Here is a 27,759-nt window from a genome sequence, read left to right on the forward strand (position 1 = left end):
GTTTACACTTAGGAATAATCTGAATCCGAAACTTGCAGATTTTACTTTTCTTTCCATCTCTACATGCCCATCCTATTCTTTGTTTGGTTATATATACCCTATAACTAGAGACCATTATTTCATAGAAAAATATTCAAGTTTCCCACCTCCTACTTCTTATTTTGAAACTCCTTTTGGCTACTACGTGAACACACCATACAAGACATGAAGAATCCAAGCAAACTGATCTTTGTAGCAAGCTTTGTATTCTTTGCCATTCTTATCAAATCAACTACAGCACAAGAAGTTGGTAATTCAGAAAAGACATACACTATATTCATGCTTGTTCTTCCTTGTTTTTGTTTCTATTTCTATTTACTTTGTAGCTAGCTGTGGATTTTAATATATGAATGATAATATGGTGCAGAGGATGAGAGAGAGTTTGATTATCTACAAGGAAGCGAGAAGGGCCCGGGTCATTGGGGAGATTTAAATAAAGATTGGGAAGCTTGCAAGAATGGAAGTATGCAATCTCCCATAGATTTGTCTAGTAAGAGAGTGAAAGTGATCCCCAAGTTAATGGACCTGAAGAGAAACTACAAGCCTTGTAATGCCACTGTCAAGAACAGAGGCCATGATATTTCGGTAAGGAATCAAAACTGCACAACCTTATCAATCTTGTCTAGGATTACTTCTCTTAGCTTAATACACCTCCACACACACACACATCTAATATGCATGTTTCCATCACAAATGAATTGCCTTTTGCATCTTCTTGAACTTTAGAAATTTTTTTGACATTGGTTTTCCATCGATATTTCAAAGAGATAATTTTTATTTCCTTTTGTTCCATTATCACTCCAAAGTTAACAAAAAACAAAAGCCAAAAAAAAAAAAAAAGAGACTCGAAGAAGTCTTGGTCTTGATACCATCCTAACATTTCTCCAAATATGAAAGGACAAAAATTGGTAGGGCATGACTCATTGGTGTCTTATTAGCTTGGTCCCACTCCCATCACTTCAATTTAGACAGATGATTTGCCAGTTTGCCAGTAGATAGCTGTACATTTCCGTTTGCCAGTTTTTTAATTATTAAATTTATAAATTATTAGATATGATTTGCTATATTTTTATATAGGGCCTGTTTGGATAGGCTGTTCATAAAGGTGCGTTTTTAAAATGAGCGTTTTTAAAACGTGCGTTTTGAAAACATCATTTTAAAAACCACAGATAAGCGTTTGGTAAAAATGTGAAAATATGCGTTTTTTATTTTTAAAACTACATTAAGCATTTGGATAAGCTGTTTTAAGAATGGCTGTTTGGAGTGTAAATTCCAAAAAAGGACTTAACTATTTTGTTAAGGTTATTTTGTCATTTTTCTTTTAATTAGTGTTTTTTTAATTATTTTTAAAAATATGTAATTAAGCCTGACAATTACATTAATAATAATAACAATAATGGTGTTATCGTTGTTGGAATCATGGAGAGAAATTTATATAATTTAAAATTGAAAAAAAAAACCGTCAAGAGGAAGATATTAAAATGATTAAGAAAATAATTATATTAAAATAATTACTAAAAAAAATAAGCAGAGCTAATTGGTATAACTCAAGGGAATCAAACAAGTATTAAAACAAATTTAAGATCATGAAATAAGTAGAGCTCATCAAAGTCATTGACAAAGAGTTGAAACTTGAAAATGAAGGTAGATAATGTTATCATTAAGTCATCTATTTTTTTTTTAAGATAAACAAGTTTTGGCCCCAAAGAAGAGGAACAGTAGTGACCTCCACTTCATGAGGCAAATGTCCCTAACTAATTATGTTACTCCCTTTGGCCCTTCGGGTTGTTATTAAGTTATCCATATGGTTTCAAAAAAGTGAGTATTCAAGGTTGTCATTTTTTTTTTTTTTTTATCAACCTCATCAAAGAATCTATACTTCTACCAACAATGGTAAAGTTTTTTTCCCAAAATCTCTGAGCAGCAATGAGCTAATAACGATCATTGTTGACAACTATCTGATACTATTTAACTAATGTACAGAATATATAGTTTATTATAATATATATATTTTTGATAACCAGTATATATATACTATTGTACTTTTTTTTTTTTTGAGTTAAAGAGTAATACCATAATACAGTTAAAGGGAATAAAAAATACACCAGGCCACGTGAATGACATGTCCATTTGGATGGGTAAAAAGTGAACTTGAAGACTTTTCTTTCTCTCCCATTACTGACCACAAGTTTCAAAATTTTGCATTGAGATTCACAGCCGGATAAAACAAAGAAAAAGAAAAAGTGGGATAGAAGGAAGTTGCTAGAAGTAAAAGAAAGAGAAGAAGTTTATGAGGTAGCATCAGGGAAGTGAGAAGAAGCAGCAGCTTGATTGATCTGCAACGACAGGTGATTTTTTTTTTCAAAGATTCACAAAAGCCTCAACTGCTTCTTCGATTTTTATTCTTCTTCAAAGACCTTCAATTTCTTAGAAATCCAGTTTCCAAAATTCGGTATTCGCTTCGGTATCGCCGGAATGACTCTGGTACGGCCGGTATTTAAACCGGAACGAATTATTAGCATTCCTGTACCGGCCAAGGTTCCGGTACGGTATACATGGGGGAAGGGATAAAGCTGGTATTTCTTATGGTATTGGCGATATTTTTATTTTCTGAAGAAAAAAATAGCGGTTAGCCCATCTGCGTCTCTGAAAAGGCAAACCTTTGCAGTGTTTTGTAAACGTGAAAAATCTGAATTTTGAAAACGCAAACGTGCTGATTTTGTGGAGCCAAACGATTTGGCAAATCACGTTTTGTCTAAAACGCGCGTTAAGGTTCTGTGAACAGCCTATCCAAACGGGCTCATAATTAGTTCAATTTCCACTTTTTTTTTTTGATGAACTTCACGTTAAAAATATTGTACTTTTTTTTTTGGTGTACAAAATATTGTCCTTTAATTGGGCGTGTAATTATATAGCTTTCCGATCATATTTTGTTTGAGTTAGTACTATATAATTAAATACACTTTAAATGTCATTGGTGCAGTTAAAGTGGGATGCTGATGCAGGATCAATACAAATCAACGGCACTGATTACTTTCTCGACCAAGGCCATTGGCACTCACCTTCTGAACACTCCATCAATGGCAGGAGGTCCTCTCTCTCTCTCTCTCTCTCTCGTATTTGTCAATGTTCCATGTTGTTTAACAACTTAATATGAAATTTTTTTTTCTATGTTAGGTATGACTTGGAGCTACACATGGTTCACTTAGCACGAGATCCCAACGTGACAAATAAGATTGCTGTTGTTGGACTCTTTTACAAGATTGGTCACCACGATGATTTCCTCTCAAAGGTGCAGATTCTCTCCCACAAGAAAATTTTCAACTACCTTTTTCATTTGTTTACACAACCCGTTGCACTAGGCACTCAAGGTTAAAAAAGGAAATTACAAAATAGAGGGTCATTGTTAATTAGTGTCATAAGAATAATAGTTAATAAATTATTTTAAGAAAGTTTTTATAGTATTTTTTATTTTTTTTATGAGAAATTGAAAATGTTGTGAAAATATTAGGTTATGTTTGGTAACAATATTAGTTTTTTATTTTTAAAAACTTGTTTTTGGAATATAAAGAAAAAATAATTTTTTTTTGTATTTTTAAAATAAAAAATATGTTTGATTAATTGAAATTAAAAAAAATAGTTTTTTGAAGAAAAAATAGAAAATACTAAAATATGTTGTTACTGGAATTTGAACTTTAATGTTAACTTATTAAATGTGACAGATTCATTATATTAAATGTGTTTTTTCATTAACTTTTAAAAATTAGAAACTGAAAATAATATTTTGCATGTTTTTAGTTTCCTTTACAAATTAAATTTTAAGAACAGTTTTTATTTTTTGTCAATTTTAGATTGTTAAAAAAGTTTTTTAGTTTCAAAAATAGAAAATTATTTTTGAAAACAAAAAATAAAGAAAAAAAACAAACATACTCTTAATTACTTTTTTTTCCTTTTCTTGTTAAAAAGTTTTCTAAAATGATTTATTACTAAAGGTCCAGAAGGCATTCATTAACTTTTCAAATAAATAAAAACAACTCCAAAAACTTCTATTAAGCGAGACTTGTGGAAGTACTAATTCAAAGTCGCCGTAAAAAGTTACTTTGTAAGTCGTTACCAAACAATACTGTTCTTGCCATCTGAACAAGCTGAAATTTTGCTACACACTGACTGAATGTCAATGCATTTTCCTCCCAAATGAGTTTTGTAGCTTCGATGGTCATAAAACAAGCACGTGAAATTACATTATCATCACTGTCATCAAACTATGAAAGAAAGTGCTAAGATATATAGGAAATTCTCTCACTAAGTCAGCTAATATGACCACAAGATAGATCAAGGTCTTCGAATTAATGGTCAATATCATACTATTACAGAATTTAACACAATTGATACTGTTGAATTTTTAGCACCTTGCCATTTTATTCTCATACCACATAGAATTTGGTCACAACTCCTAAGTCCTTGTCCACATTAATAAATGTTTATCCTCTCTCTCCAAAATTGTTGTCTAACATGTTACTCATTTTGAATTTCAGTTGATGAGAAACATATTGTCCATGACTGATAAAAAAGATGAAAGAAATATGGGGGTGATTGATCCAAGAGAAATAAAGATGGGTGGCAAGAAGTACTATAGATATATGGGCTCACTCACTGTTCCTCCATGCACAGAAGGTGTTATTTGGACAATAAATAAAAAGGTATACCCTAGTAAAACATTGTTACTTTCATTCCTTTCCTATGCTCCTTTTATTCTTTTTTTAACCCTTAATTGTATTTGAAAACTGCCTTTAGATAAGGACGGTCTCAAGGGAGCAAGCGAAATCGCTTAGAGTGGCTGTCCATGATGTAAGTAACCAAACATTGTTCTCGTTTTATAATTTATGGCAAAAGCCAAGTGAAAAGATAATTGTTTAGGCATTGGTTTAGCTACTGAGCAAAATAAGCAATCAAGGTTTTTTAACTTTTACAACTTACTGCAGTATGCTGGGAAGAATGCAAGACCAGTCCAACAACTCAATAATAGGGAGATCCAACTCTACGGCCCAAACCCAACAAGCACGAGAAACTAAATATGTATATCATAAAGTTCGAGCTTCTGAGCTTTATTTATTTATTTATATTTTTTTTTTGGGGAGGGGATAAAGTCCTTAGACTTTGAATGTAGACTATGATGTGGAAACTATATAATTATTTCATTTGTTATTTTTGAATTCCTACACCTAGAATGACTGAAACAAGCATGCATGGAGTAACGATGAACAGTTGAAGCTAATTTGGTTACAAATCTAACGAGGGCTTTCCATTAAGGTCATAATAGAAATGTTTGGTTAGGTGGGTGCTGTAATGGTTGAATATCTCCTTCTTATGGATATTTTCAATAAGCAAACATGATAGAGAAAATTATATCACCAAATAGGAAATCAACATAACAACTCTCATATAACTTCCACCACATCTTATAGGGGTTCAATTATCAAATCTATTGAATCTTCCACGTCGAGACAATCATTTCTTACCTTTGATCATTACCAGTCAAAACCCAATCCACCATCCACACATAAAAACAAACCTGTTAGAACCACCCACTTTAACTTTAGAGAGGGTATCTTGTGCGCCATAAATTTTCCTTTAACAAAACATCACCCAAAAAAGGCATGGCATGGAGCCTCATCCTGCTTATCTAAGAATAGTATGTGGGCGCACCATCTAATTTATTTATCCCTTCCTCTCCATTTTTTAAGATTTAAATTTGACTCTCTGTTTGCTTCACAATTGCATATTGTAAGTGCACAAATTGACCCAAGGTCCAATAGATAGGAACAATGGCCCAACAAGCCCACCACAATAGATTTGTAAGAGAGTGAGTTTAGTAAATGAAGACTAAATGAGTCAAAAGTAAGTCACAATGAGTTGGTCTAGTATTACAATGATTGAGAAGTAAAGTTTGAAGAGAAAAACACTCCTCGGTCAAGTCCAAGAAAGTTATGTTCTTATGTATATATTTCAGACTTTTACAAATGTTCAGAGTCCTTCATTACACTCTGTCCTTTCCTTGTTCTTTCATTCTTTTTCAAATGATCCTTCATGTAAAGGAATCATTTCCCTTTTATACTCCTCCTCCTTCTCCCATCTTAACCCTCCACTTGTTGATCATGTAGCTAATTTTATGGATGCTTGTCCTATTAGAACCTTCTTGAAATATTTATATATAGCTATAAGTCTAAAGTCACTGTTCAGGCATCACTTCCACATTAATGCGGCCAAATGGTTAGGTGCAGACCATTTAATGTGGTGGTAGTAGCTTTTTTCTCAAATATTTCTTAGTTCATTGTTGACTCCTTTCTTTGAAACTTATTTTCTAAAGTTTGGCTGCCTCCTGCACAGTATTATCTGGGTGGCCGGGCTCCAGCCTCCCACAACGCCTCTTAAGGGAAGTTTGCCTCCTCGGGAAGCATCACCTGTTCGTTGTTATTAGTCATTGTCCTCGGCCCATCAATCCACATCCTTATCTTACTATTTGAGCATTCTCGGGCACCTCTGCATTTTCGAGCATGGCCCACAGTCCAATACTTCTACTCGGTTCTTTTATCCCCACAATTACCAACTACACATTTTATATTGACTTCAAAGTTGTAACTAAGTTGTTAAATTTTTTTCTCTTTCCTCTTTTATATGAAATCTATTTGATAAATTAAAATATATAATCTTCTCAAAAAAAAAAAATATATATATATATATATATATATCATTGAGTTCTTTTTCTATATATATATATATATTTTTTTTTAATTCAACAATTTTTTTTAAAGTATTATTTTATTTAAAGTATTTATATACGCAACAATATATCAAAGAAAGATTATAAGCATATATACTCAAAAATATGAGCAATTATAAGTATTTTTTTTAACAGTACTATGGGTTTCATGACAAGTTTTGGGATTTTTGGGTTAATTTACCTATATAATCAGTCTCAAAAGTTTTTTTAGGTGTCCACAATGGTGTAGTTATTATTATTATTATAATTGTTATTGTTATTGTTATTGTTATTATTATTATCTCTCTAAAAATGAATATAAGATCCATTTGGATATCGTTGAAAACTGAAAATACTGTAACAAAATAATTTTTAAATATGTGAACAGTGTCGTGTGACCCATTTTTAATGAAAATTTTGCTTAAAAAAGATGTTTGTGGGTCTTGTGAATAATGCACGGAATCCATTGGAAACGTGAAACGCTCTTCTCAAAAAAAGAAAAAAGAAAAAAAGTGAAATGTAGACGTTGAATGCCAAACATTGTATCCAAACGAATACATAGTGAGCATTTTCATTAAAATACATACTTTCTCTTAATATTGTTTTTATTATTTATCTCTCTCTCTCTCTCTCTCTCTCTCTCTCTCTCTCTCTCTCTCTCTCCTTGATTTTCTTTTGTTCATATTGATTAATTGGAAAATGGATTTTGATCATGGAAAAAACTAAGGTCTTGGATTTAAAAAAAAATTGTTGCTGCATATATATATATATATATATATTTGAAAATTTATATATAAATTGCATAAGTATACATTTGTTTATGTGTTTGAAAGTGTTTACTAACTATTTGGGTAAATAATAATGAAAAAGGAAAGCCTTTAATAGAAGGTGAACTCACTAAAGAATGAGAATTTCAACTTAGTTGTTATTTAACTTGGTTCAAATGTAAACTTGTATTAAGCAAAGAAATGCGATCATTTGATAATACCATATTTCTTATGAAATTTATGTAAAGGAAAAAATTTGAACCAATTAATAATATACTAATATTCGTAATCATTATAGCTCGATGCACTCATTGAGCCACTTCGGCTTGCCATGAGTTCAAAACAACAAAGTACAAGATTGCATGTTTGGTTCGATTAGTACAATGACCTGTATAGTAAAGTCCACGAGGGTTAGTAAAAGGTGTGACTGGGCCAAGCCCAGGAGTCAAGGTTGTAGACCATATATGTTCCATTTCAGTGAGTGGACTAAGAGGTTAATACTCAATAAGTCCAAATGAGCAGTACTCAGAACTAAAAATTGCATATGTGTATCTAATATTTTAAAAAATAGGGTTCAAAATAACTATATTTACCCTCGTTCGACTAGCCAATTCGCCAAAATTGATCCAACTCATTAAATTTTTTGGCATCAAGGGGAGGCTTAGGTTGGGTTGGGTTCGGGTTAGTAGATTGACAAATTTACCTAACCCGACTCAACCAACTTATGTTTAATATATATTATAGGTTTTTTTTTAGTCACTCATCTATCTCCTCTTCCTAATTTAATAAAATAGAAAATTTAGTTTATGATTTTTTTTTTCCTAAGTGAGTTGGGTAAATTACAAAATACACCTCTTAAATTTGGGAGTATTTGGATTTCATATTCTAAAATTTTAAAATTTGGATTTGACTCCCTTACATTACATATTGTTTTGATAATTATTAATTACACCCTCTATTAGTTTTTTGTTGATGTGTCCGTTAAGTGACATATTAGCTTGTCACACAGATTAATTGATCGAATAGAAGTACGCCACGTGTGCTACACTATTCAATATAATTAAGTAATTTACAAAATCTTTAACATCTACTAAATTTACTTTTTAATTTTTAAAAGAGTAATACTACAGATATAAACTATTTTACAATATTTTTACAAAATATTGATATGACCAATCTCTTATTGGTTTTCATTTAGACCTACCATTAATATTACATTTTCATTTACTAATAATCATTAACCACACTCACCTCAAAAAAACAAAAACAAAAAAATCACTAACCACATCAGCAGCTTATAAAATTTTTTATAAAAATAATTTGTATTTCTAACATTATTCTTTTTAAAAATTTTATCACATGAAGAAATTGGATATTCCCCCAAGGAAAATTCTGAGCATTCAAAATTTTCCCAAGAAAATCAAATTTTCTTTACAAACAAACATTCAAATGAAAAATTAGTCTCGAATCAAACCCAGCAGCACAAACACATCTAGACCTAAATTTCTCACACAAACACAAAATTACATAAATTAAAAACACAATTACAAAAAATTACATCATTTTCTCAGCATAAAAACAGGAATTCTCCTATTTACATTCAAATATGGGTTTGGTTAACTATAAAAAAATTATCTGGGTTTGGATATAATTGTATATGTGATATGTACTCAGATCTAATGAAAACAACCCAGTAACAAACAAGTCTCTTCTCAACCTCTGATCCATGAATTCCACAACATACAAGCCCAGCAGCCCAATATGGCACCATCTCACCCATGCTCACTCTTCTCAAACATCACACTCTGCAAAACCATCGAAGACTTGAATAAAGTCCATGCCCATACGATCAAACTGCCCAAATCCACTACCTCTGGCTGCCGTCTAAGTCCTTAGATTCTGTGTGCTTTCCAATCACAGTGTATATAATACGTACGAAGGTGTTCGACCAAATGCCCCAACCAAATTGCTTTTCTTGGAACACTATAATCATTAATCAGAGCTCTTGCCGAGAGCAATGACGATAGTGAACCACTTGGGGCCTTGTTGTTGTTCGTTTAAATGGTTTGTGATGCTTATGTGGAACCCGTTCAGTTTAAATTTACTTTTGGAAGGGAAGTAAGTTCATGGGTTGGTAGTGAAGTATGGAATGGCTGCCTCCCATGCCGATCTACTTGAGAGTTGAGACACTTCTGTGTTATTCGTCCAACAGCTGCTGCTACTGCTCGCATGCTTCGCCCAAGCCACAGCTACACATCATCGCATGCCTGACTCATGTTTTTGAAAGTAAAGAGGATAAATTCCTGTTTAGATGCTGAGAAAATGCTGTGATTTTTTGCAATTGCGTTTTTAATTTATGTAATTTTATGTGTTTTAAATGATAATTTTGTGTTTATGTGAAAGATTTAAGTCCATATATGTTCTTGGTGTTTGGTTTGATTTGGGACTATTTTTTTTTTCTTTGAGTGTTTGTTAAGATTTTCTTTCAGAGGAGAATATCCCATTTGTTCACGGGATAATAGTTAAAAATTTTATTTAATTAATTTAATAGACTTTTAGATTTACTTCTATTTCTCAAAGATTTTTTAAAATTGTCTAATTATATCGAATAGTGTAATAGATAACGTATTTTTATTAGATCAATTAGTCCATGTGGGCCCATCAAAAAAAAAAAAAAATCCATGTGGCAAGCTAATGTGTCACTTAACAGACACATTAGCCAAAAACTCATGAATGGTTCTAAAAAAAAAAAAAAAAATGCAATGCAATGTTAGAGGGTCAAATCCAAATCGTGGGGGCTAGGGCCCAAAATAATATGTTAGGCCTTGGACCTTGTCCGAGGACACTAACAAGTCCGAGGAGAGAAACACGTTTTAGATGATCTACATTATAAGTCTCATTAGTGGGAGACAAAGGGAAGAAGGTCCGAAGAGAAACTCCTCTTCGGACACGACAAATGCAAACCAAATATATACTCAAGCAGTTGAAGTGCGCCTTCTGAACATGTGAGAGGGAAGAAAACTCAAAATATTTAAGGAAAAGCTACCACCACCACATTAAATGCACTGCAGCTACTTTTCTGGTCGCATTAATGTGGAGAAGACCCCTAAACAGTGTTGCCTTGACTGTCGCAACTCACAGAGGGCTGAAAGGGGTGTTTGATGGGATGGGTACTCAAGTGGGGATCTAGGTGATCAACAAGTGTATAGCCTAGATGATCAGGAAGGAGCTATATAATGTAAAAGAGCCCCATGAAGAAAGGGAGGCAGAAAAAGAGTAAGAGAGAATATTGTAGCATGCTCAACAATCCTAATATTGTGATCTATATATACGTCAATATTTGGTCTTCTCGGACCAAAGGTCCTCGGGTCATAATAACTTTTATCTGTATTTAATTGATTCTTAACTTCATGGTAGCCGTTGCCCAACTTATCTAGTCCTAATTCTTTGACCCATAATCTACAAAATTCATTGTATTGGACTTATTGGACCAAGATTCCATACATTTGGGCTTGAGCTCCAAACTTTGTCCCTACACAAATTTTGAACCATTAGAGTGTGAAATTCATATAACCCTAAACTTCATGAGTGTTTTGCAATTTACCCTTCAAATTTATCTTGTTTCTTGACCAAGTTGGGACAAAATTATTTGAATTTTTTACTAATTAAATGCATTTGGTTTGATACTTCATCTATATTTTTAATAACATGGTTTCTTACGTGGGTTTCATCATTTTGCATACTAAAATATCATCACACAAATTCTCAAAGTCTCTAAAATGCCCTTATCTTTTAGTTAAATAATTTTAAATTAAAAAAAAAAAACCCCTGTTAAAAGAGTAATTTACAAATTTTTTTTTAATCCTAAGTTTTTGGCTTTCAAACTGTTATTGATTCTCACGTAGAGAATTATCCTAAAAATTAGGACATTATCTCTATCTCACTTTTATACATTATTTCAATTAATCTAAAATAAAAATAAAAAATAGTCTAATGGTATAATATTGATATAATAATTTGTGTATAGTGGTACAACTATTTAGAATTTTTAGATAGGGGGCAACAAATAGTTGTAATATTGTAAATCCAACTTGACTGAAATGGGGTTGAGATTTTTCAATTTATCCATTACCCACTTAATTTGGATAAATTTTTAACCCAACTTATTTGAATATTTGGGTAAATAAAGACTTGCTAGGTAACTTAATTAAATGGGTCTTAATGAATAAACTTACTAATACCCACTAAATATCCATCTAAAATCTAAAATTTAAATAAATAATAGAAAAACTAAATTTCTAAACCAAAAACATTCGTGAGCTCTTCCTTAAAAATAAAATAAAATAAAAAAATCGTGAGCTCTCTGTCTCTCTCCCCTTAACGTCAAAATACAAACCTAATCAAATGTTCTTGTTATACAATTTTAGATTGTGCTGTGCTTTGCAACTCAATTCTGTTTCTGATTGGAAATTGAAACCATAAATATGATCTACCTTGCATTTTGAACTAGTTTCATGTATGCAACTATTGGGGTAACACAAACAAAACGGCCCATGTTTTTCCCAGGCCAAGGCCCAAGTTAATCCTCAACTAAGAAGGGCAAATGCCTTTATAGCTTTCAACAGTATCCTTGATAAACTTATCTTTCCAAAGCTAGTGTGATTTATCTTTGTTTTCTTCTTGAAGCATGAATGGGAATGTTTCATGTGTTATAAAGCACTCGTGGATTCTAAATTGAATTATACATAACCTTTTATCCTTAAGTAATTTTGTGCCCATTTAGTTAAAGAAATACAAAATACACCCATCCCAAACATCTTTTAGATTTTATATTCAAACATAAGGATAACTTCTTTTGGAATCAGATTGAGATTTTTTTGTGTGTTTTTTTTAGAATCAATGTTCATTGAGATTTAACTGTGAATATACCATAGAAAATTAAAACAAATATAATCTACTTATGTTTAATCACTTAGCTACTAAAAGACAATTGATGTCACAATAGTTCCTTTATGAGTTATCCAAAAAAAGAAGTAATCTTCATATTTCTTTTTTCTTTGTCATGTGTTTGCTTTTCATTGTAGAAAAAGAAAAGTATTTTCCCTTATATGATGGTAGGTAGGTCTATATTTCTTGGTTTCAATAGGACTCCTTACGAGCGTTGTTTCTATCTACTATTATCTAAAAATAATCAAGTTATTAATGACTAGAAGAAACCAAGAAAAAACCCCTCACAATAACCAAGACCAAGTTATCAAGTTATTAGTAAATGGATTTTAATTAGCTCAATTAGTAAAATCTTTTTGTTGTGGAACAAGCAAGACCTAAGTTGGAATCTTTTTTACCCCAAAAATTAAATGATGTTTTGGCATGATAGTAAAATCTATCACAATAGAGTGGATAAAAACCAACTTTAAGCCCAACCTATTTAAGGCCAATCAAAACCAACTATACCTTACTTGAATTCTATCCCATACAAGAGCAAGATAAATCAATGGAAGTCAACACCCTATCCCTTGCGATACAGAGATTCAAAAATTTGTGTTCTGTGTTTTTGGGGAGAGGGAGGGGGGTGTCAAATAAGCGGGTTTGGGTGGCTTTGAGATAGGTACGGACCTAGTAGGGGACCCAATAGCGCATTGAGAGTAAGTATATGAAGTTTGACAACGTTACCTTCAAAAAGCTTCCTATACTTTTTTTTTTTAAGAAAAAAAAAAAAACCTTCCTATACTTACTCTCAAACTTCCTATACTTACTTTCAACGCGCTATTTCTAGAGTAAGTAATTTATAGGAAGTTTGAGAGTAAGTAGTAAGTAATTTATGGCTAGAAATAACAAGTTTTGAGAGACCAGAGTTATGATAAAGTTGTGACCCAAAAAAGACATGTGGTTAGGGATGGACCTAGAAGGGGGCCTAAGGGGGTCCAGGCCCCCCTAGCCCAAAATTTGTATGAAATTTAGAAGATATTTGAAATGAAATTTATTAATAATTTTTTTTGGTTGAAATGACAATATTTATCATTTATATTCTTTATTTTGAAAAGATTATTTATCATTTATAATTACGATATGAAATGAAATGACGCATAGTTCAAAAGCTGAAGCATCTATATATATAATAGAATGACAGGTGTAAAGGAGAATTATTTAAAAATAACTAGCCTCATCACACGTTCTTCCCACGTGCGATGAGACTTTTATTTGAAGAGGCTTTCATATCATAGTGTCATCAAGAACATCATAGGCCCTAGTATTTTGTTTATTTATTTGAAGTATAGGGTATTTTTGTGATTCAATAAGTAGGGTTTCAATTTAATTGAAGCCATTGAAAAGAATTTTGGTTGAGGGTGAGAGATTGACGATAATTGGTGGTTGGTAGTGGTTGAATGTGATGTATTGGTTGTCCATGTTGTCTATAGTGGTCAATTATGATTGGCAGTGGTTAATTGTGGAGTATAGGTAGTCGGCTATGTTCGATTGTGGGCAGTGATAGTTTGTTTGCATAGTTGATCTAGTGCCATGTAAATTGAGAGTAAGTATAGGAAGCTTGACGTTGGGGTGGAGGACGTGAGGCTAGTCGTGGTGCATGAGGTGGTTAGCTAGGACAAAATTAAACTGAAGGCTATTTTAATAAAGTAATAAACCCCAAAATACATACCCTCATTCGGCACTTGTTCTGATGCTCATCGTGTTTAGATTTTCCTTGGAAGCTAGCTTTGCAGTGAGTGCACTTATAGACATCCTTGTCGTCCACAGGTCTCTTCTTTCCCCTCAGAAAGTAAACTGGAGGCTTCCTCTGACCCTTACCAATTTCCTTCCCCAAACCCTAATTGTGTTGTCTGAAATGGCTCTACCAAAAGAATGTTTGAAATGGTGAAACAAGTCAAGTTAGGCTAGGCTAATTTGTTTAAATAGGTTGGGCTGGGCTGGGCTAGTGTGGCCTGGCAACTTAACTATCAAAGAATAGTTTCAAATCATATTTAAGTAATAGTGGCAAAGCTTTTCTTCTCAATCTAATTAGAGTTCAAAAAATAGAACTCAAACACTTCTACGTAAGGCTTCAAAAAATGGGTCCTAGAAATTAATGGGACTATGGGAGACTGAAAACTTGAGTCTGTTTCGAGAGAAAGAGAGTTAGAGGAGTACTGGATTAAGGCTAATATTTTTGCCATTTCCAAAACAAGAAATTAGTTTTGCCATGAAATTAGCAATGGTATTTGATGACTAAAAAGTGCATTAAAAAAAATGGAGTGAAGTGATTAGCTATCAAAGAAATTGTTTTTTCACAATCGATGAGATGACATGATATGATTGATGCACAATAAAAATTTGTTAGGATGGGTCTATATATGTGAGAGTAATATTGCAACAAGCATAACTTTACAACCTTACCAAGTTTTGAGAAAAATCATGTCCCAAGCATTGTTTTTTATCATTTGAGATGTATTGCATGTGTATTCAACTCACCAACTAGACAAAACTAGCCCAACTCAACTCAACCGGACATTTTGAATTGGTCTTTTGGGGGGTTGGGTTGGGTTCTAAATTTTTTATTTTATTTTTGTTTTGTATTATTATTATTTTTTTGAAGCTTGGGTTGGGTTTAAATTAGCACAATTTTCATCCCTATTAAACCAACCCAACCCACACGCTATTAATAATTTAAGAATTGTATGTATTTTGAATTTGTTAGATTGATTTATATTAGATTTTGAGGCTTTGTTTAAATTTTTTAGTTTAATATATTTTGGTATTTTGAGATTTAATTTTGATGAAGTTGGATTTACAGAATATTAGGTCTATTTGTGTAAATCTTAATTTTTTTTATTGAATAGTGAGTTTAAATAGTTTGCTCCTAGGCACGAGCATAAATTTCATAGTCCATTAGGAGTGTATGCACCTAAATTACCTGTCAACTAGTATGGTGGGTGGGGTCACATGAGTTGCTTGTAGGTTTCAGTTACTAATTAAAGATGAGTTTAAAGGGATCTTTTTAACAAAGATTTCTTATGTTATCAAAAAAAAAAAAAAAAAAAAAAGTTTAAAAAAAACTCAATTTTTTTTAAGGCTTTGACAATTTGATCCCTATAGGATGGGTTGCATTAGTTTTTATAATTTTCGTGGATTGAGCTAGATTAAAGATTTCTCAATATGAAAATGTTGGATTGGGTTGAAAAAATATCTCAGACCCAATTCAATCCGATCTATACACATCCCTATATTCATGGGCCTATAGTGGCGTTTATAAATGCCATTATAGGTCCATTTGAAAATTTATAAAAAATAAAAAAAATAAAAAATTTTTTTTTGAGGAGAGGGACAGGTGTCAAATAGGTGAGTTTGGGTGGGTTTGTGGCAAGGACGGACCCAATGGCGCGTTGAGAGTAAGCATAGGAAGCTTGACAAAGTTACCTTCAAAAAACTTCCTATACATTTTTTTGTGATCCTATACTTACTTTTAAGCTTCCTATACTTACTCTCAACGCGCTATTTCTAATTAAAATAGTTTATAGGAAGTTTGAGTGTAAGTAATAAGTAGATTATGGCTGGGAATAGCACGTTTTGAGAGACCAAAGTTGTGACCCAAAAAATTCTAAACCCTTGTAATATGTAGAGATTTAGAAGAAACTTTTTTGTAGAAGTTAATTAGATAAATGGTAGGCTTAGTGGTTCTAAAAAAAATCTCCTTGTATTATTTGCGTTTTGATACTATCCTTCAGATCAATGTTGTAGTTATTATCAAAAACAAAAACAAAAACAAAAAATATATGTTCTATTTTAGTAATTAGCATAAACTTCATGAACAAAAATCCAATATGACCACACTCTTTTGGTAGAGAAGAAAACTTAATCTAGCAAATGTCAAACCTCGTGTTTAGACTCATATCCTAATTATCAAGATATGTCATGATACCGTGTTCTCCATAGATCACATGACAAATTTTAAAATAAAACCCCACCATAGGAATATCCATAGTTTTAAATTTAAAAGATAAAACTAGAATCAAAATTGATATAAAAAAGGGGGTCAACATTAAGAAGGAAAAAAAAAAAGGCTAATATGCAAAACACACCATCTATGTTTCTTCAGAACTCATTTCAATTCTCTAACTTTGCTTTCGTTCATTTCAGTCCTCTACGATTGTGTAGGGACACGATTCTCAAACGGCCCAACGATTACGTTGGGCTCGCACGTGAAGGATCCCCCACAATAAGATTTGTAGAGAGTGGGCTTAAAAGGCTGGCGTCTGGTCACAGGGCATTGGTCCAAACCGGACTTTAGGGAAATTCAGATAAGAAAAGGCTTCAGCCTGGATATCCAAGCTTTACAACTTTGTAACTCGAAGGATTGGACTCCTCGGGTCATGTTCGAGCAGCACTAATGCCTTTCTCCGTTTACCCGGCGGGAGGTTTTTCGTGGTGGTGTACTTATATTGTCCGGTCATTCTCATCCCTGGTGTTTTTCCCAGGAAGTGAGATGAGACTCCCTCCTCTAATTAGTTTACCTTTCCTTTTATATTAGCCTACGTTTGTTGTCCCTCGTCCACGTGTAGGGTCAATTTTTCCAGGACTGATATTTGTCCCGTCAATCTAATCCCAGAATTGTTGGGGATTGTTAATAAAGCCTAAAAATCAGGTTCTGTTAGGTGCAATGTCATATCAATGAAGGGTATTAAGGACAGTTTCCCCGAGATATTTTCTGATCTTTTAAGTTTGCTTGTATGCCACTTTCATCAATGAGACTTTGGGTCTGCCGAGGACTAAGCTGTCCTCGGCTGTATCTTCGGGCCACTTTGGGCTTACTATTTTTGAGCTTGGGCCCTGGCCTCCTTCAGTTTGGGACCTGTGGACTCCCCATAAGCGAGCGGGCCGAGCCCACAAACTATTGTGCCCCACATTAGCCCCTCAAAACCCTGCTGTCCAACGTCTTGGTTGGAAAGGTGGGTTTTGGTAACATCAAGCCTTTATTGCGGTTCATTCAATTCTGCCCTTGATCCATGTTGGCGACTCTTCACCTCCCCGAGGAATGCGCCGGTCTACAAGACGTTTCCCTCAATTTGCGCACGTTGCCATTATGCCGTTTGGTTATCTGAAGCGTGCCTTTAATATCTTCCCATTTACGAGACCTCCCAGATCTAACGGTTACTGATGACGTGGGAGAACGAAACGGCGCGTTCTTCTTTATAGATTTCCCTGGGGATCTGAACGTGTTATATACCCTTTTCTTCGCTCCCTATATAAAGAGAGAAGACAAAAGACGATTTTCTCATATCTGAACCCCTCAGGCCCTTCTCAAAGTTCACTTCTTCCATCTGGTTATTCCCCATCCAATAATACATCCACCATAGTAGTCAGCCATGAATAAACCCTTCCTCTCCCAGAAACGCCATGTCCTAACAAAACTTGAGATGGCTCGGTCGGGGCAAGGGTGGCGGAGACTCAAGATTTGCCTCCCCATTCTTTTAGCCAAAATCCGAAGCAGGGACTCGTCACATCCCACTTCCGGTGTGACTGAGTCGAAAACCTCCATTATCATCTCCACCCGCTCTCTCATGAGCATACCTAATATGGCTCCAGTGTGCTAAGAGTTAGGATTGAGGCAGGGACTAAATGCCCTTGCTTCTTCCTCTCTTTGTTCACTGGCGCCATCCTTTGATTCCCCCTTTTCCCTCTTTTGCTCATTTCTTTTTCTTTTCATTTATTCCCTCTTCTTCTCCTCCTTCTTACTCATGTCCTCCATCTTCTTCATTCATCTCCTCCATCTTCTGCTCATGTCCTGCATCTTCTTTTTCCTTGGCACTCCTCAGCGACAAGAGCTTGCTGAAGTGCTTCCATGTGTTCCAATTCTTCTTCCTTCTCCTTCATCTTTTCTATATAAGGTTCTTCTCCTGATATGAGCAGTACTGAGGCAGAGATTTTAGAGAGACTTTGAAGGCGAGTTTAAAGGACACCTGACTGTTTACTTATCTGTATTACGGATGTTATTACTGCTTCGGCAGTTCATTTTTTGTATAGGCTTGTTTAAGCCCTCCCTTGTACGTTGTAATAATTTTTCGTATTAATAAAAGTTATTGTTATTCTATTTCGTATGTTCTGTTTATATGTTTTAATAAATTTGCAAGCACTGCTCAGTACAACAGTATAGCATTTGAATCAATGATAACTAAGGCCCAAATACTCGCTAATAAAAAGACGCCACAATAACTTTAACAAAATTATTATTCAACATAACGATCCGACCGGTGAGGAACGAGACTTACCTTAAAATTAGCCGAGATGGGGACTAAGTGCTCGATAAGGTGTAAGAAGTAGTTATCCGAGGACATGTCACCCTCCCGATGAACAGTTTCCTTAGGCTGACGATCATCAGGTCGTTTCGCCATCTTCTTTACACACTGGCCTTAACCTTTTCCAGTATTTAAGCCGAGAAACTTCTCCATCCGAGTAGTTGGTTTCCCAAGAGGCCTGAGTCCGAGGACTTCGCACAGCCTGGGTTTTGTTTAGGACTTATGCTTTTTCTTTTAGGTACTTGGTTTCCCCATAGGCTAGAGTCCGAGGACCATGCAAGTCCTAGGTTCTGTCCAAGACTTATGTTTTTTCTTCTTTTATGTTCCTGGTTTCCCCCTAGGCTTGGGTCCGAGGACCATGCAAGTCCTAGGTTCTGTCCAAGACTTTTTTTTTTTTTTTCTCAGCACTTGGTTTCCCCATAGGCTTGAGTCCAAGGACCATGCAAGTCCTAGGTTCTGTCCAAGACTTATTATTTTTTTATTTTTTTTATTTTTTTATTTGTTTAGTACTTGGTTTCCCCATAGGCTTGAGTCCGAGGACCATGCAAGTCCTAGGTTCTGTCCAAGACTCTTTGAGTTCAAATTCTCCCTTTCATCAGGCATTTCCCGAGGCGCCGAGCAGGGGTTGTCCTCGGCAACGGCTATTTCTCGGCGTGGGCCACAGTCCCTGGGCCTTCACGCAAAGCGGGCCTGGGCCGCGAATTCAATTACCCCACGAATTAAGAGATATTTCTGCAACCTCTGGCCACGCAGTACTCTCTGACGTCCCAATGATCGAGGTGCGCCTTTACGAGGCTTCTTTAATCTTGTGGTTGCAGTTGACGTTGGAAGTTGAGCCAGAACCATTTTGTCCGTAGCGTTCCTTGGGACGCCGCGTGAGTTGACTGCCACCACCTTGTCTTTTCAAATAAATAGGAGGGAGAGAGAGTTGTTTTATATACGCACCAATCCTTTAGTTTTCTCCCACATCATAAATCCCATATCTGGTGCTATCCTCCCTTAGCATAACATGTTTAAGGCGAGGGTTGGGAAGAAAGAATTCTCTCCGCCGCAGAAGCACCGTGTCCTCATGAGACTCAAAATGGTAAGGTATGGGCACAGGAAGCATAAGTTCAGGAGAATACTCCATTTCGACCGAGGGGGAAGGGTGTCTCTCCCTCTTTTAGTCAAAATCCGAAGCAGGTTCTGTCCATGCCAGAATTTTGGTGTGGCAAAAGAAAGATTTTCCGCCATCAGCGCCTCTGCTTTGCGGCAGGCGAATATTTAGAGAAAGCCCCTCAACTTCCAACTCCCTGCACCTTTCCTTCAGCGGTGTCAGGCTCAAGTTGGGTCTCTTTTGCTGTTTGAGTTGTGGGCATGTGAAAGCATTGAGGAAGAACAAGATCTTGGAGCTGTAGCCAACCTCTCCTCTGATCTACTTCCTCAGCTTTATTTTATTCTCTTGTATCTTCCTTTCTTTTTGGTTATGTAGTGAGCTTTGACACAAATTGATTCCAGCTTTTCATTGTACGCTGTACTATTTCTTTGTTTTAGTAAGAATGGAAATTTCTTTACTTGTTTTGAATACTGTTTCTTTGACAACACTACTTCGTGAATGAGTGTGCCCTATGTGTGCGTTTCTTCAAGAATATTTAGAGCAAAATAGCTTGAAACATAATTTAACTAACTCCAATTTACCAATACTACCAGGCATTATATCGATAATTCATAGTAAATCAAACTTAGGAAACTAACCGGGATAACAGTTGGATATTCTGTGATAAGCGCGTGAATACCATCCAAGGCTGATGATCTCTAAATAATCCATCCGAGCAGTCGACTGGGAAGCAGGGAACTTCCGATTGTGCTTTTGTGTACTTGGTTTCCCCATAGGTTTGGGTCCGAGGACCATACAAGGCCTTGGTTCTGTCCAAAACTTGTAAGATTTCTTTTTTGTACTTGGTTTCCCCATAGGCTTGGGTCCGAGGACCATACAAGGCCTTGGTTCTGTCCAAAACTTGTAAGATTTCTTTTTTGTACTTGGTTTCCCCATAGGCTTGGGTCCGAGGACCATACAAGGCCTTGGTTCTGTCCAAAACTTGTAAGATTTCTTTTTTGTACTTGGTTTCCCCATAGGCTTGGGTCCGAGGACCATACAAGGCCTTGGTTCTGTCCAAAACTTGTAAGATTTCTTTTTTGTACTTGATTTCCCCATAGGCTTGGGTCCGAGGACCATACAAGGCCTTGGTTCTGTCCAAAACTTGTAAGATTTCTTTTTTGTACTTGGTTTCCCCATAGGCTTGGGTTCGAGGACCATACAAGGCCTTGGTTCTGTCCAAAACTTGTAAGATTTCTTTTTTGTACTTGGTTTCCCCATAGGCTTGGGTCCGAGGACCATACAAGGCCTTGGTTCTGTCCAAAACTTGTAAGATTTCTTTTTTGTACTTGGTTTCCCCATAGGCTTGGGTCCGAGGACCATACAAGGCCTTGGTTCTGTCCAAAACTTGTAAGATTTCTTTTTAAGTAGTTTTTTCTCTATACTTATTTATTTTTCGAAGGTTAGCCCCTAGGCCAGGGGGGAAGAGTTGGCTTGAGGCCGGAAGCCCCTAGAGCTGCCCGCGCCGTTAGCAGTGCAAGGCGTAGCCCCTAGCAGAAGCTCATGGCGGAGCAACAACTGCACGTCGCCGGAGATGGGAAAGACTTGCGAATCTCTGCTTGCTAGAGAGCTGACTCATGCGCCACCCGTGCCAACGCGCAAGCCTTCCCACAGACGGCGCCAATTGTAGGGACACGATTCTCAAACGGCCCAACGATTACGTTGGGCTCGCACGTGAAGGATCCCCCACAATAAGATTTGTAGAGAGTGGGCTTAAAAGGCTGGCGTCTGGTCACGGGGCATTGGTCCAAACCGGACTTTAGGGAAATTCAGATAAGAAAAGGCTTCAGCCTGGATATCCAAGCTCTACAACTTTGTAACTCGAAGGATTGGACTCCTCGGGTCATGTCCGAGCAGCACTAATGCCTTTCTCCGTTTACCCGGCGGGAGGTTTTTCGTGGTGGTGTACTTATATTGTCCGGTCATTCTCATCCCTGGAGTTTTTCCCAGGAAGTGAGATGGGACTCCCTCCCCTAATTAGTTTACCTTTCCTTTTATATTAGCCTACGTTTGTTGTCCCTCGTCCACGTGTAGGGTCAATTTTTCCAGTACTGATATTTGTCCCGTCAATCTAATCCCAGAATTGTTGGGGATTGTTAATAAAGCCTAAAAATCAGGTTCTGTTAGGTGCAATGTCATATCAATGAAGGGTATTAAGGACAATTTCCCCGAGATATTTTCTGATCTTTTAAGTTTGCTTGTATGCCACTTTCATCAATGAGACTTTGGGTCTGCCGAGGACTAAGCTGTCCTCGGCTGTATCTTCGGGCCACTTTGGGCTTACTATTTTTGAGCTTGGGCCCTGGCCTCCTTCAGTTTGGGACCTGTGGACTCCCCATAAGCGAGCGGGCCGAGCCCACAAACTATTGTGCCCCACATCGTGTATAGCACAAACTACCCATTAGTAATAGAGTTTTACTAACATGTGCTTTTAGAGTATAAATAGGTAAATCATTTAAATTTTTTTTTTTATAGAAAAATGAAAAGGTAATTAACTATTTTGACATTTTTTTTTTTCTTCATAAAAATTTTATCAAAATAGATGGTTAATATATGCCCTGAACCCTTAGTAATATACTAATATTCGTTGTCATTATAGCTCAATACTAATATTCCTTTTCTCATTAAAATTTTTTCTAAAATGATTTATTAATAAAGGTCTAGGAAGCATTCATTAACTTTTCTCATAAGTAAGAACAACTCCAAAAACTTCTATTAAGCGAGACTTGTGGAAGCACTAATTCAAAGTCACCGTTAAAAGTTACTTTGTAAGTCGTTACCAGACAACACTGTTCTTGCCATCTGAACAAGCTGAAATTTTGCTACACACTAGCAGAATGTCAATGCATTTTCCTCCCAGATGAGTTTTGTAGCTTCGATGGTCATAAAACAAGCACGTGAAATTACATTGTCATCACTGTCATCAAATTATGAAAGAAAGTGCTAAGATAGGAAATTCTCTCAGTAAGTCAGCTAATATGACCACAAGATAGATCAAGGTCTTCGGATTAATGGTCAATCCGTCAATATCATACTATTACGTACAGAATATAACACAATTGATACTGTTGAATTTTTATCACCTTGCCATTTTATTCTCATACCACATAGAATATGGTCACAACTCCTAAGCCCTTGTCCACATTAATAGATGTTTATCCTCTCTCTCCAAAATTGTTGTCTAACATGTTACTCATTTTGAATTTCAGTTGATGAGTAACATATTGTCCATGACTGATAAAAAAGATGAAAGAAATATGGGGGTGATTGATCCAAGGGAAATAAAGATGGGTGGCAAGAAGTACTATAGATATATGGGCTCACTCACTGTTCCTCCATGATGCGCAGAAGGTGTTATTTGGACAATAAATAAAAAGGTATACCCTTGTTAAACATTATTATTCTCATTCCTTTCGTATGCTCCTTTTATTTTTATTTTATTTATTTATTTTTAACCCTTAATTGTATCTGAAAACTACCTTTAGATAAGGACTGTCTCAAGGGAGCAAGTGAAATCGCTTAGAGTGGCGGTCCATGATGTAAGAAACCAAACTTTGTATTTATTTTATAATTTATGGCAAAAGCCAAGTGAAAAAAAAGAAGATTTTTTTTTTGATGCATTAATCAGTCAATACATTACATGGTTGAATTGTAAATTTGTAATTAAAAAAAACATTGGAGGTTAAATTTTCGCTTTTCACATGGATGAATTAATATTTAAATAAAAAGTTCTAAAAAACTAAATTTTGGCCTTAGCTTAGAACTTTAAATTATTGTTAACACAAACAACTCTAAGTAGTCAAATTATTATTATTATTATTATTATTTTTTTTTGAGAACTTAAGTAGTCAAATTAAATAACAAGAAATCGGCATGAGAGTAGGTAAATACTAAATACACGCATATCAGTCGCTATTCAATATATAGGTCTTATATTTAACAATAAAATACTCCATGTGATCTTTCTCAAAAAAAATAAATAAATAAATAAATACTCCATGTGATTTTTGTAGTAGATTTTTTTCACCACCTGTCCTTTTTGTTCTTCAACTTCTTTATTTTTTGCCCTCAAGTTTAGCTTTCAAACTTTGGGAACCTTCCTTTTTACCGTGTCTTATTTATTTATAAAGTCATGTTCACACTTGGGAATAATCTGAATCCGAAACTTGCAGATTTTACTGTTCTTTCCATCTCTACATGCCCATCCTATAACTAGAGACCATTACTTCATAGAAAAATATTCAAGTTTCCCACCTCCTACTTCTTATCTTGAAACTCCTTTTGGCTACTACGTGCACACACCATACAAGACATGACGAATCCAAGCAAACTGATCTTTGTAGCAAGCTTTGTATTCTTTGCCATTCTTATCAAATCAACTACAGCACAAGAAGTTGGTAATTCAGAAAAGACATACACTATATTCATGCTTGTTCTTCCTTGTTTTTGTTTCTATTTCTATTTACTTTGTAGCTAGCTGTGGATTTTAATATATGAATGATAATATGGTGCAGAGGATGAGAGAGAGTTTGATTATCTACAAGGAAGCGAGAAGGGCCCGGGTCATTGGGGAGATTTAAATAAAGATTGGGAAGCTTGCAAGAATGGAAGTATGCAATCTCCCATAGATTTGTCTAGTAAGAGAGTGAAAGTGATCCCCAAGTTAATGGACCTGAAGAGGAACTACAAGCCTTGTAATGCCACTGTCAAGAACAGAGGCCATGATATTTCGGTAAGGAATCAAAACTGCACAACTTCATCAATTTTGTCTAGGATTACTTCTCTTAGCTTAATACACCTCCACACACACACACATCTAATATGCATGTTTCCATTACAAATGAATTGCCTTTTGCATCTTCTTGAACTTTAGAAATTTTTTTGACATTGGTTTTCCATCGATATTTCAAAGAGATAATTTTTATTTCCTTTTGTTCCATTATCACTCCAAAGTTAACAAAAAACAAAAGCCAAAAAAAAAAAGACTCGATGAAGTCTTGGTCTTGATTCCATCCTAACATGTCTCCAAATATGAAAGGACAAAAATTGGTAGGGCCATGACTCATTGGTGTTTTATGAATCTTACAAAGAAAAACCTCAAAAACGTGTTATCTTATTAGCTTGGTCCCACTCCCATCACTTCAATTTAGACAGATGATTTGCCAGTTTGCCAGTAGATAGCTGTACATTTCCGTTTGCCAGTTTTCTTAATTATTAAATTTATAAATTATTAGATATGATTTGCCATTTTTTATATAATTAGTTCAATTTCCACATTATTATTATTATTTTTTTTTTATGAACTCCACATTAAAAATATTGTACTTTACTTGGGCGTGTCATTATATAGCTTTCCGATCATATTTTGTTTGTTAGTTAGTACTATATAATTAAATACACTTTAAATGTCATTGGTGCAGTTAAAGTGGGAAGGAGATGCAGGATCAATACAAATCAACGGCACTGATTACTTTCTCGACCAAGGCCATTGGCACTCACCTTCTGAGCACTCCATCAATGGCAGGAGGTCCTTTCTCTCTCTCTCTCTCTCTCTCTCTCGTATGTGTCAATGCTCCATGTTGTTCAACAACTTAATATGTATTTTTTTTCTTTGTTAGGTATGACTTAGAGCTACACATGGTTCACTTAGCACGAGATCCCAACGTGACAAATAAGATTGCTGTTGTTGGACTCTTTTACAAGATTGGTCACCACGATGATTTCCTCTCAAAGGTGTAGATTCTCTCCCACAAGAAAATTTTCAACTACTTTTTTCATTTGTTTACACAACCCGTTGCACTAGGCACTCAAGGTTAAAAAATGAAATTATAGAATAAAGGGTTATTGTTAATTAGTGTCATAAGATTAATCGTTATTAAATTATTTTAAGAAAGTTTTTATAGTATTTTTTATTTTTTATAAAAAATTAAAAATATTGTGAAAATATTAATTATTTTTTTCTCTCATTAAAATTTTTTCTAAAAAGATTTATTAATAAAGTTGCAGATGGCATTCATTAACTTTTCTTATAAATAAAAACAACTCCAAAAACTTCCACAAAAGTAACTTTGTAAGTCGTTACCAAACAACACTGTTCTTGCCATGTGAACAAGCTGAAATTTTGCTACACACTGACTGAATGTCAATGCATTTTCCTCCCAAATGAGTTTGTAGCTTCGATGGTCATAAAACAAGCACGTGAACTTACATTGTCATCACTGTCATCAAATTATGAAAGAAAGTGCTAAGATATATAGGAAATCCTTTCACTAAGTCAGCTAATATGACCACAAGATAGATCAAGGTCCGAATTAATGGTCAATATCATACTATTACAGAATTTAACACAATTGATACTGTTGTATTATTAGCACCCTGCCATTTTATTCTCATACCACATAGAATTTGGTCACAACTCCTAAGTCCTTGTCCACATAAATAAATGTTCATCCTCTCTCTCCAAAATTGTTGTCTAACATGTTACTCATTTTGAATTTCAGTTGATGAGAAACATATTGTCCATGACTGATAAAAAAGATGAAAGAAATATGGGGGTGATTGATCCAAGAGAAATAAAGATGGGTGGCAAGAAGTACTATAGATATATGGGCTCACTCACTGTTCCTCCATGCACAGAAGGTGTTATTTGGACAATAAATAAAAAGGTATACCCTTGTTAAACATTGTTACTCTCATTCCTTTCCTATGCTCCTTTTATTCTTTTTTTTAACCCTTAATTGTATTTGAAAACTACCTTTAGATAAGGACGGTCTCAAGGGAGCAAGTGAAATCGCTTAGAGTGGCTGTCCATGATGTAAGTAACCAAACATTGTTCTTGTTTTATAATTTATGGCAAAATCCAAGTGAAAAGATAATTGTTTAGGCATTGGTTTAGCTACTGTGCAAAATAAGAAATCAAGGTTTTTTAACTTTTACAACTTACTGCAGTATGCTGAGAAGAATGCAAGACCAATCCAACAACTCCATAATAGGGAGATCCAACTCTACGGCCCAAACCCAACAAGCACGAGAAACTAAATATGTATATCATAGAGTTCGAGCTTCTGAGCAGGGCCGGCTCTATGGTGGAGCAAAAAATGCAACCGCCTAAGGCCCCAAGTAAAAAAAAGGCCCCTAAATTTTAACCAATAAGATTATTTATAATCAATAAATAAAATAATTTTTTTTATTAGATGAAAAACAAATAAAAAAATAGAGAAAAATGCAACGTCGTCCACAATATTTTTCACAACACTTTTACAACTAATGCTAAGTAGCAAGTTATTATAGCCTATTGTTGATGGCAAAAAAATAATTATACTGATATTTTCAAATAAAAAACAAAAAGCAGTTTAAAATCTGGGATTTGTTGTAAAAAATATTGTGAATGTTGCACTTCTAAAAAAAAAAGAATAATAATAAGAGTTTAATTAGCAAACTTTTACTAGTTTTCATCTAAATCTACCACTAACACCACTGTTTTACTTACCACTATCAATCTACCACACCAACAAGTATGAAAAATTTTGTCAAATTTTTTTTGTCTTAAAAATTCAAAAAAATAAAAAAGTCTATGTAGTTCATGTTAATTAGTAGTAATTTTGCATCTAAATAAGATGATCAATCTTCGCCTTAGGCCCCCAAATGCATCAAGCCGCCCCTGCTTCTGAGCTTTATTTATTTATTTATTTATTTTTGGGGAGGGGATAAAGTCCATAGACTTTGAATGTAGACTATGATGTGGAAACTATATAATTATTTCATTTGTTA

The 27,759-nt window shown here is 34.7% G+C and overlaps 2 protein-coding genes across 4 annotated transcripts; both read left to right on the plus strand.

Moving 5' to 3' along the window:
• The first annotated feature begins 28 nt into the window (after window positions 1-28).
• LOC126691926 (alpha carbonic anhydrase 7-like) lies at window positions 29-27,759 on the plus strand. Of its 3 annotated transcripts, XM_050387265.1 has the most exons (9): window positions 29-146; window positions 24,244-24,386; window positions 24,504-24,721; window positions 25,410-25,516; window positions 25,608-25,722; window positions 26,490-26,654; window positions 26,750-26,803; window positions 26,938-27,049; window positions 27,652-27,759. In XM_050387265.1, the coding sequence occupies exons 2-8, from the start codon at window positions 24,302-24,304 to the stop codon at window positions 27,025-27,027; spliced, it is 834 nt and encodes a 277-aa protein (XP_050243222.1). In that variant the 5' UTR covers window positions 29-146; window positions 24,244-24,301; the 3' UTR covers window positions 27,028-27,049; window positions 27,652-27,759. The 3 variants fall into 3 exon arrangements, with proteins under 3 accessions (XP_050243222.1, XP_050243221.1, XP_050243220.1); XM_050387264.1 differs by lacking the exon at window positions 29-146 and having other exon boundaries at window positions 24,200-24,386; window positions 26,938-27,059; window positions 27,666-27,759; XM_050387263.1 differs by lacking the exon at window positions 29-146 and having other exon boundaries at window positions 24,200-24,386.
• On the plus strand, window positions 140-5,252 carry LOC126691928 (alpha carbonic anhydrase 7-like). The gene is made up of 7 exons (XM_050387267.1): window positions 140-289; window positions 407-624; window positions 3,023-3,129; window positions 3,217-3,331; window positions 4,575-4,739; window positions 4,834-4,887; window positions 5,022-5,252. Exons 1-7 carry the CDS (start codon window positions 205-207, stop codon window positions 5,109-5,111), a joined length of 834 nt encoding a protein of 277 aa, XP_050243224.1. The 5' UTR covers window positions 140-204; the 3' UTR covers window positions 5,112-5,252.

The sequence above is a fragment of the Quercus robur genome, chromosome 7 (assembly GCF_932294415.1).
Source record: "Quercus robur chromosome 7, dhQueRobu3.1, whole genome shotgun sequence".
Taxonomy (NCBI): Eukaryota; Viridiplantae; Streptophyta; class Magnoliopsida; order Fagales; family Fagaceae; genus Quercus; species Quercus robur.

Coding starts and splice junctions, on each gene's coding strand:
- LOC126691926 (XM_050387265.1), top strand. CDS start 24,302: ATGACGAATCCAAGCAAACTGATCTTTGTAGCAAGCTTTGTATTCTTT. Junction 24,387..24,503: donor AACTACAGCACAAGAAGTTG/GTAATTCAGAAA, acceptor AATATGGTGCAG/AGGATGAGAGAGAGTTTGAT. Junction 26,655..26,749: donor TTTGGACAATAAATAAAAAG/GTATACCCTTGT, acceptor AACTACCTTTAG/ATAAGGACGGTCTCAAGGGA.
- LOC126691928 (XM_050387267.1), top strand. CDS start 205: ATGAAGAATCCAAGCAAACTGATCTTTGTAGCAAGCTTTGTATTCTTT. Junction 625..3,022: donor ACAGAGGCCATGATATTTCG/GTAAGGAATCAA, acceptor TCATTGGTGCAG/TTAAAGTGGGATGCTGATGC. Junction 4,888..5,021: donor TTAGAGTGGCTGTCCATGAT/GTAAGTAACCAA, acceptor AACTTACTGCAG/TATGCTGGGAAGAATGCAAG.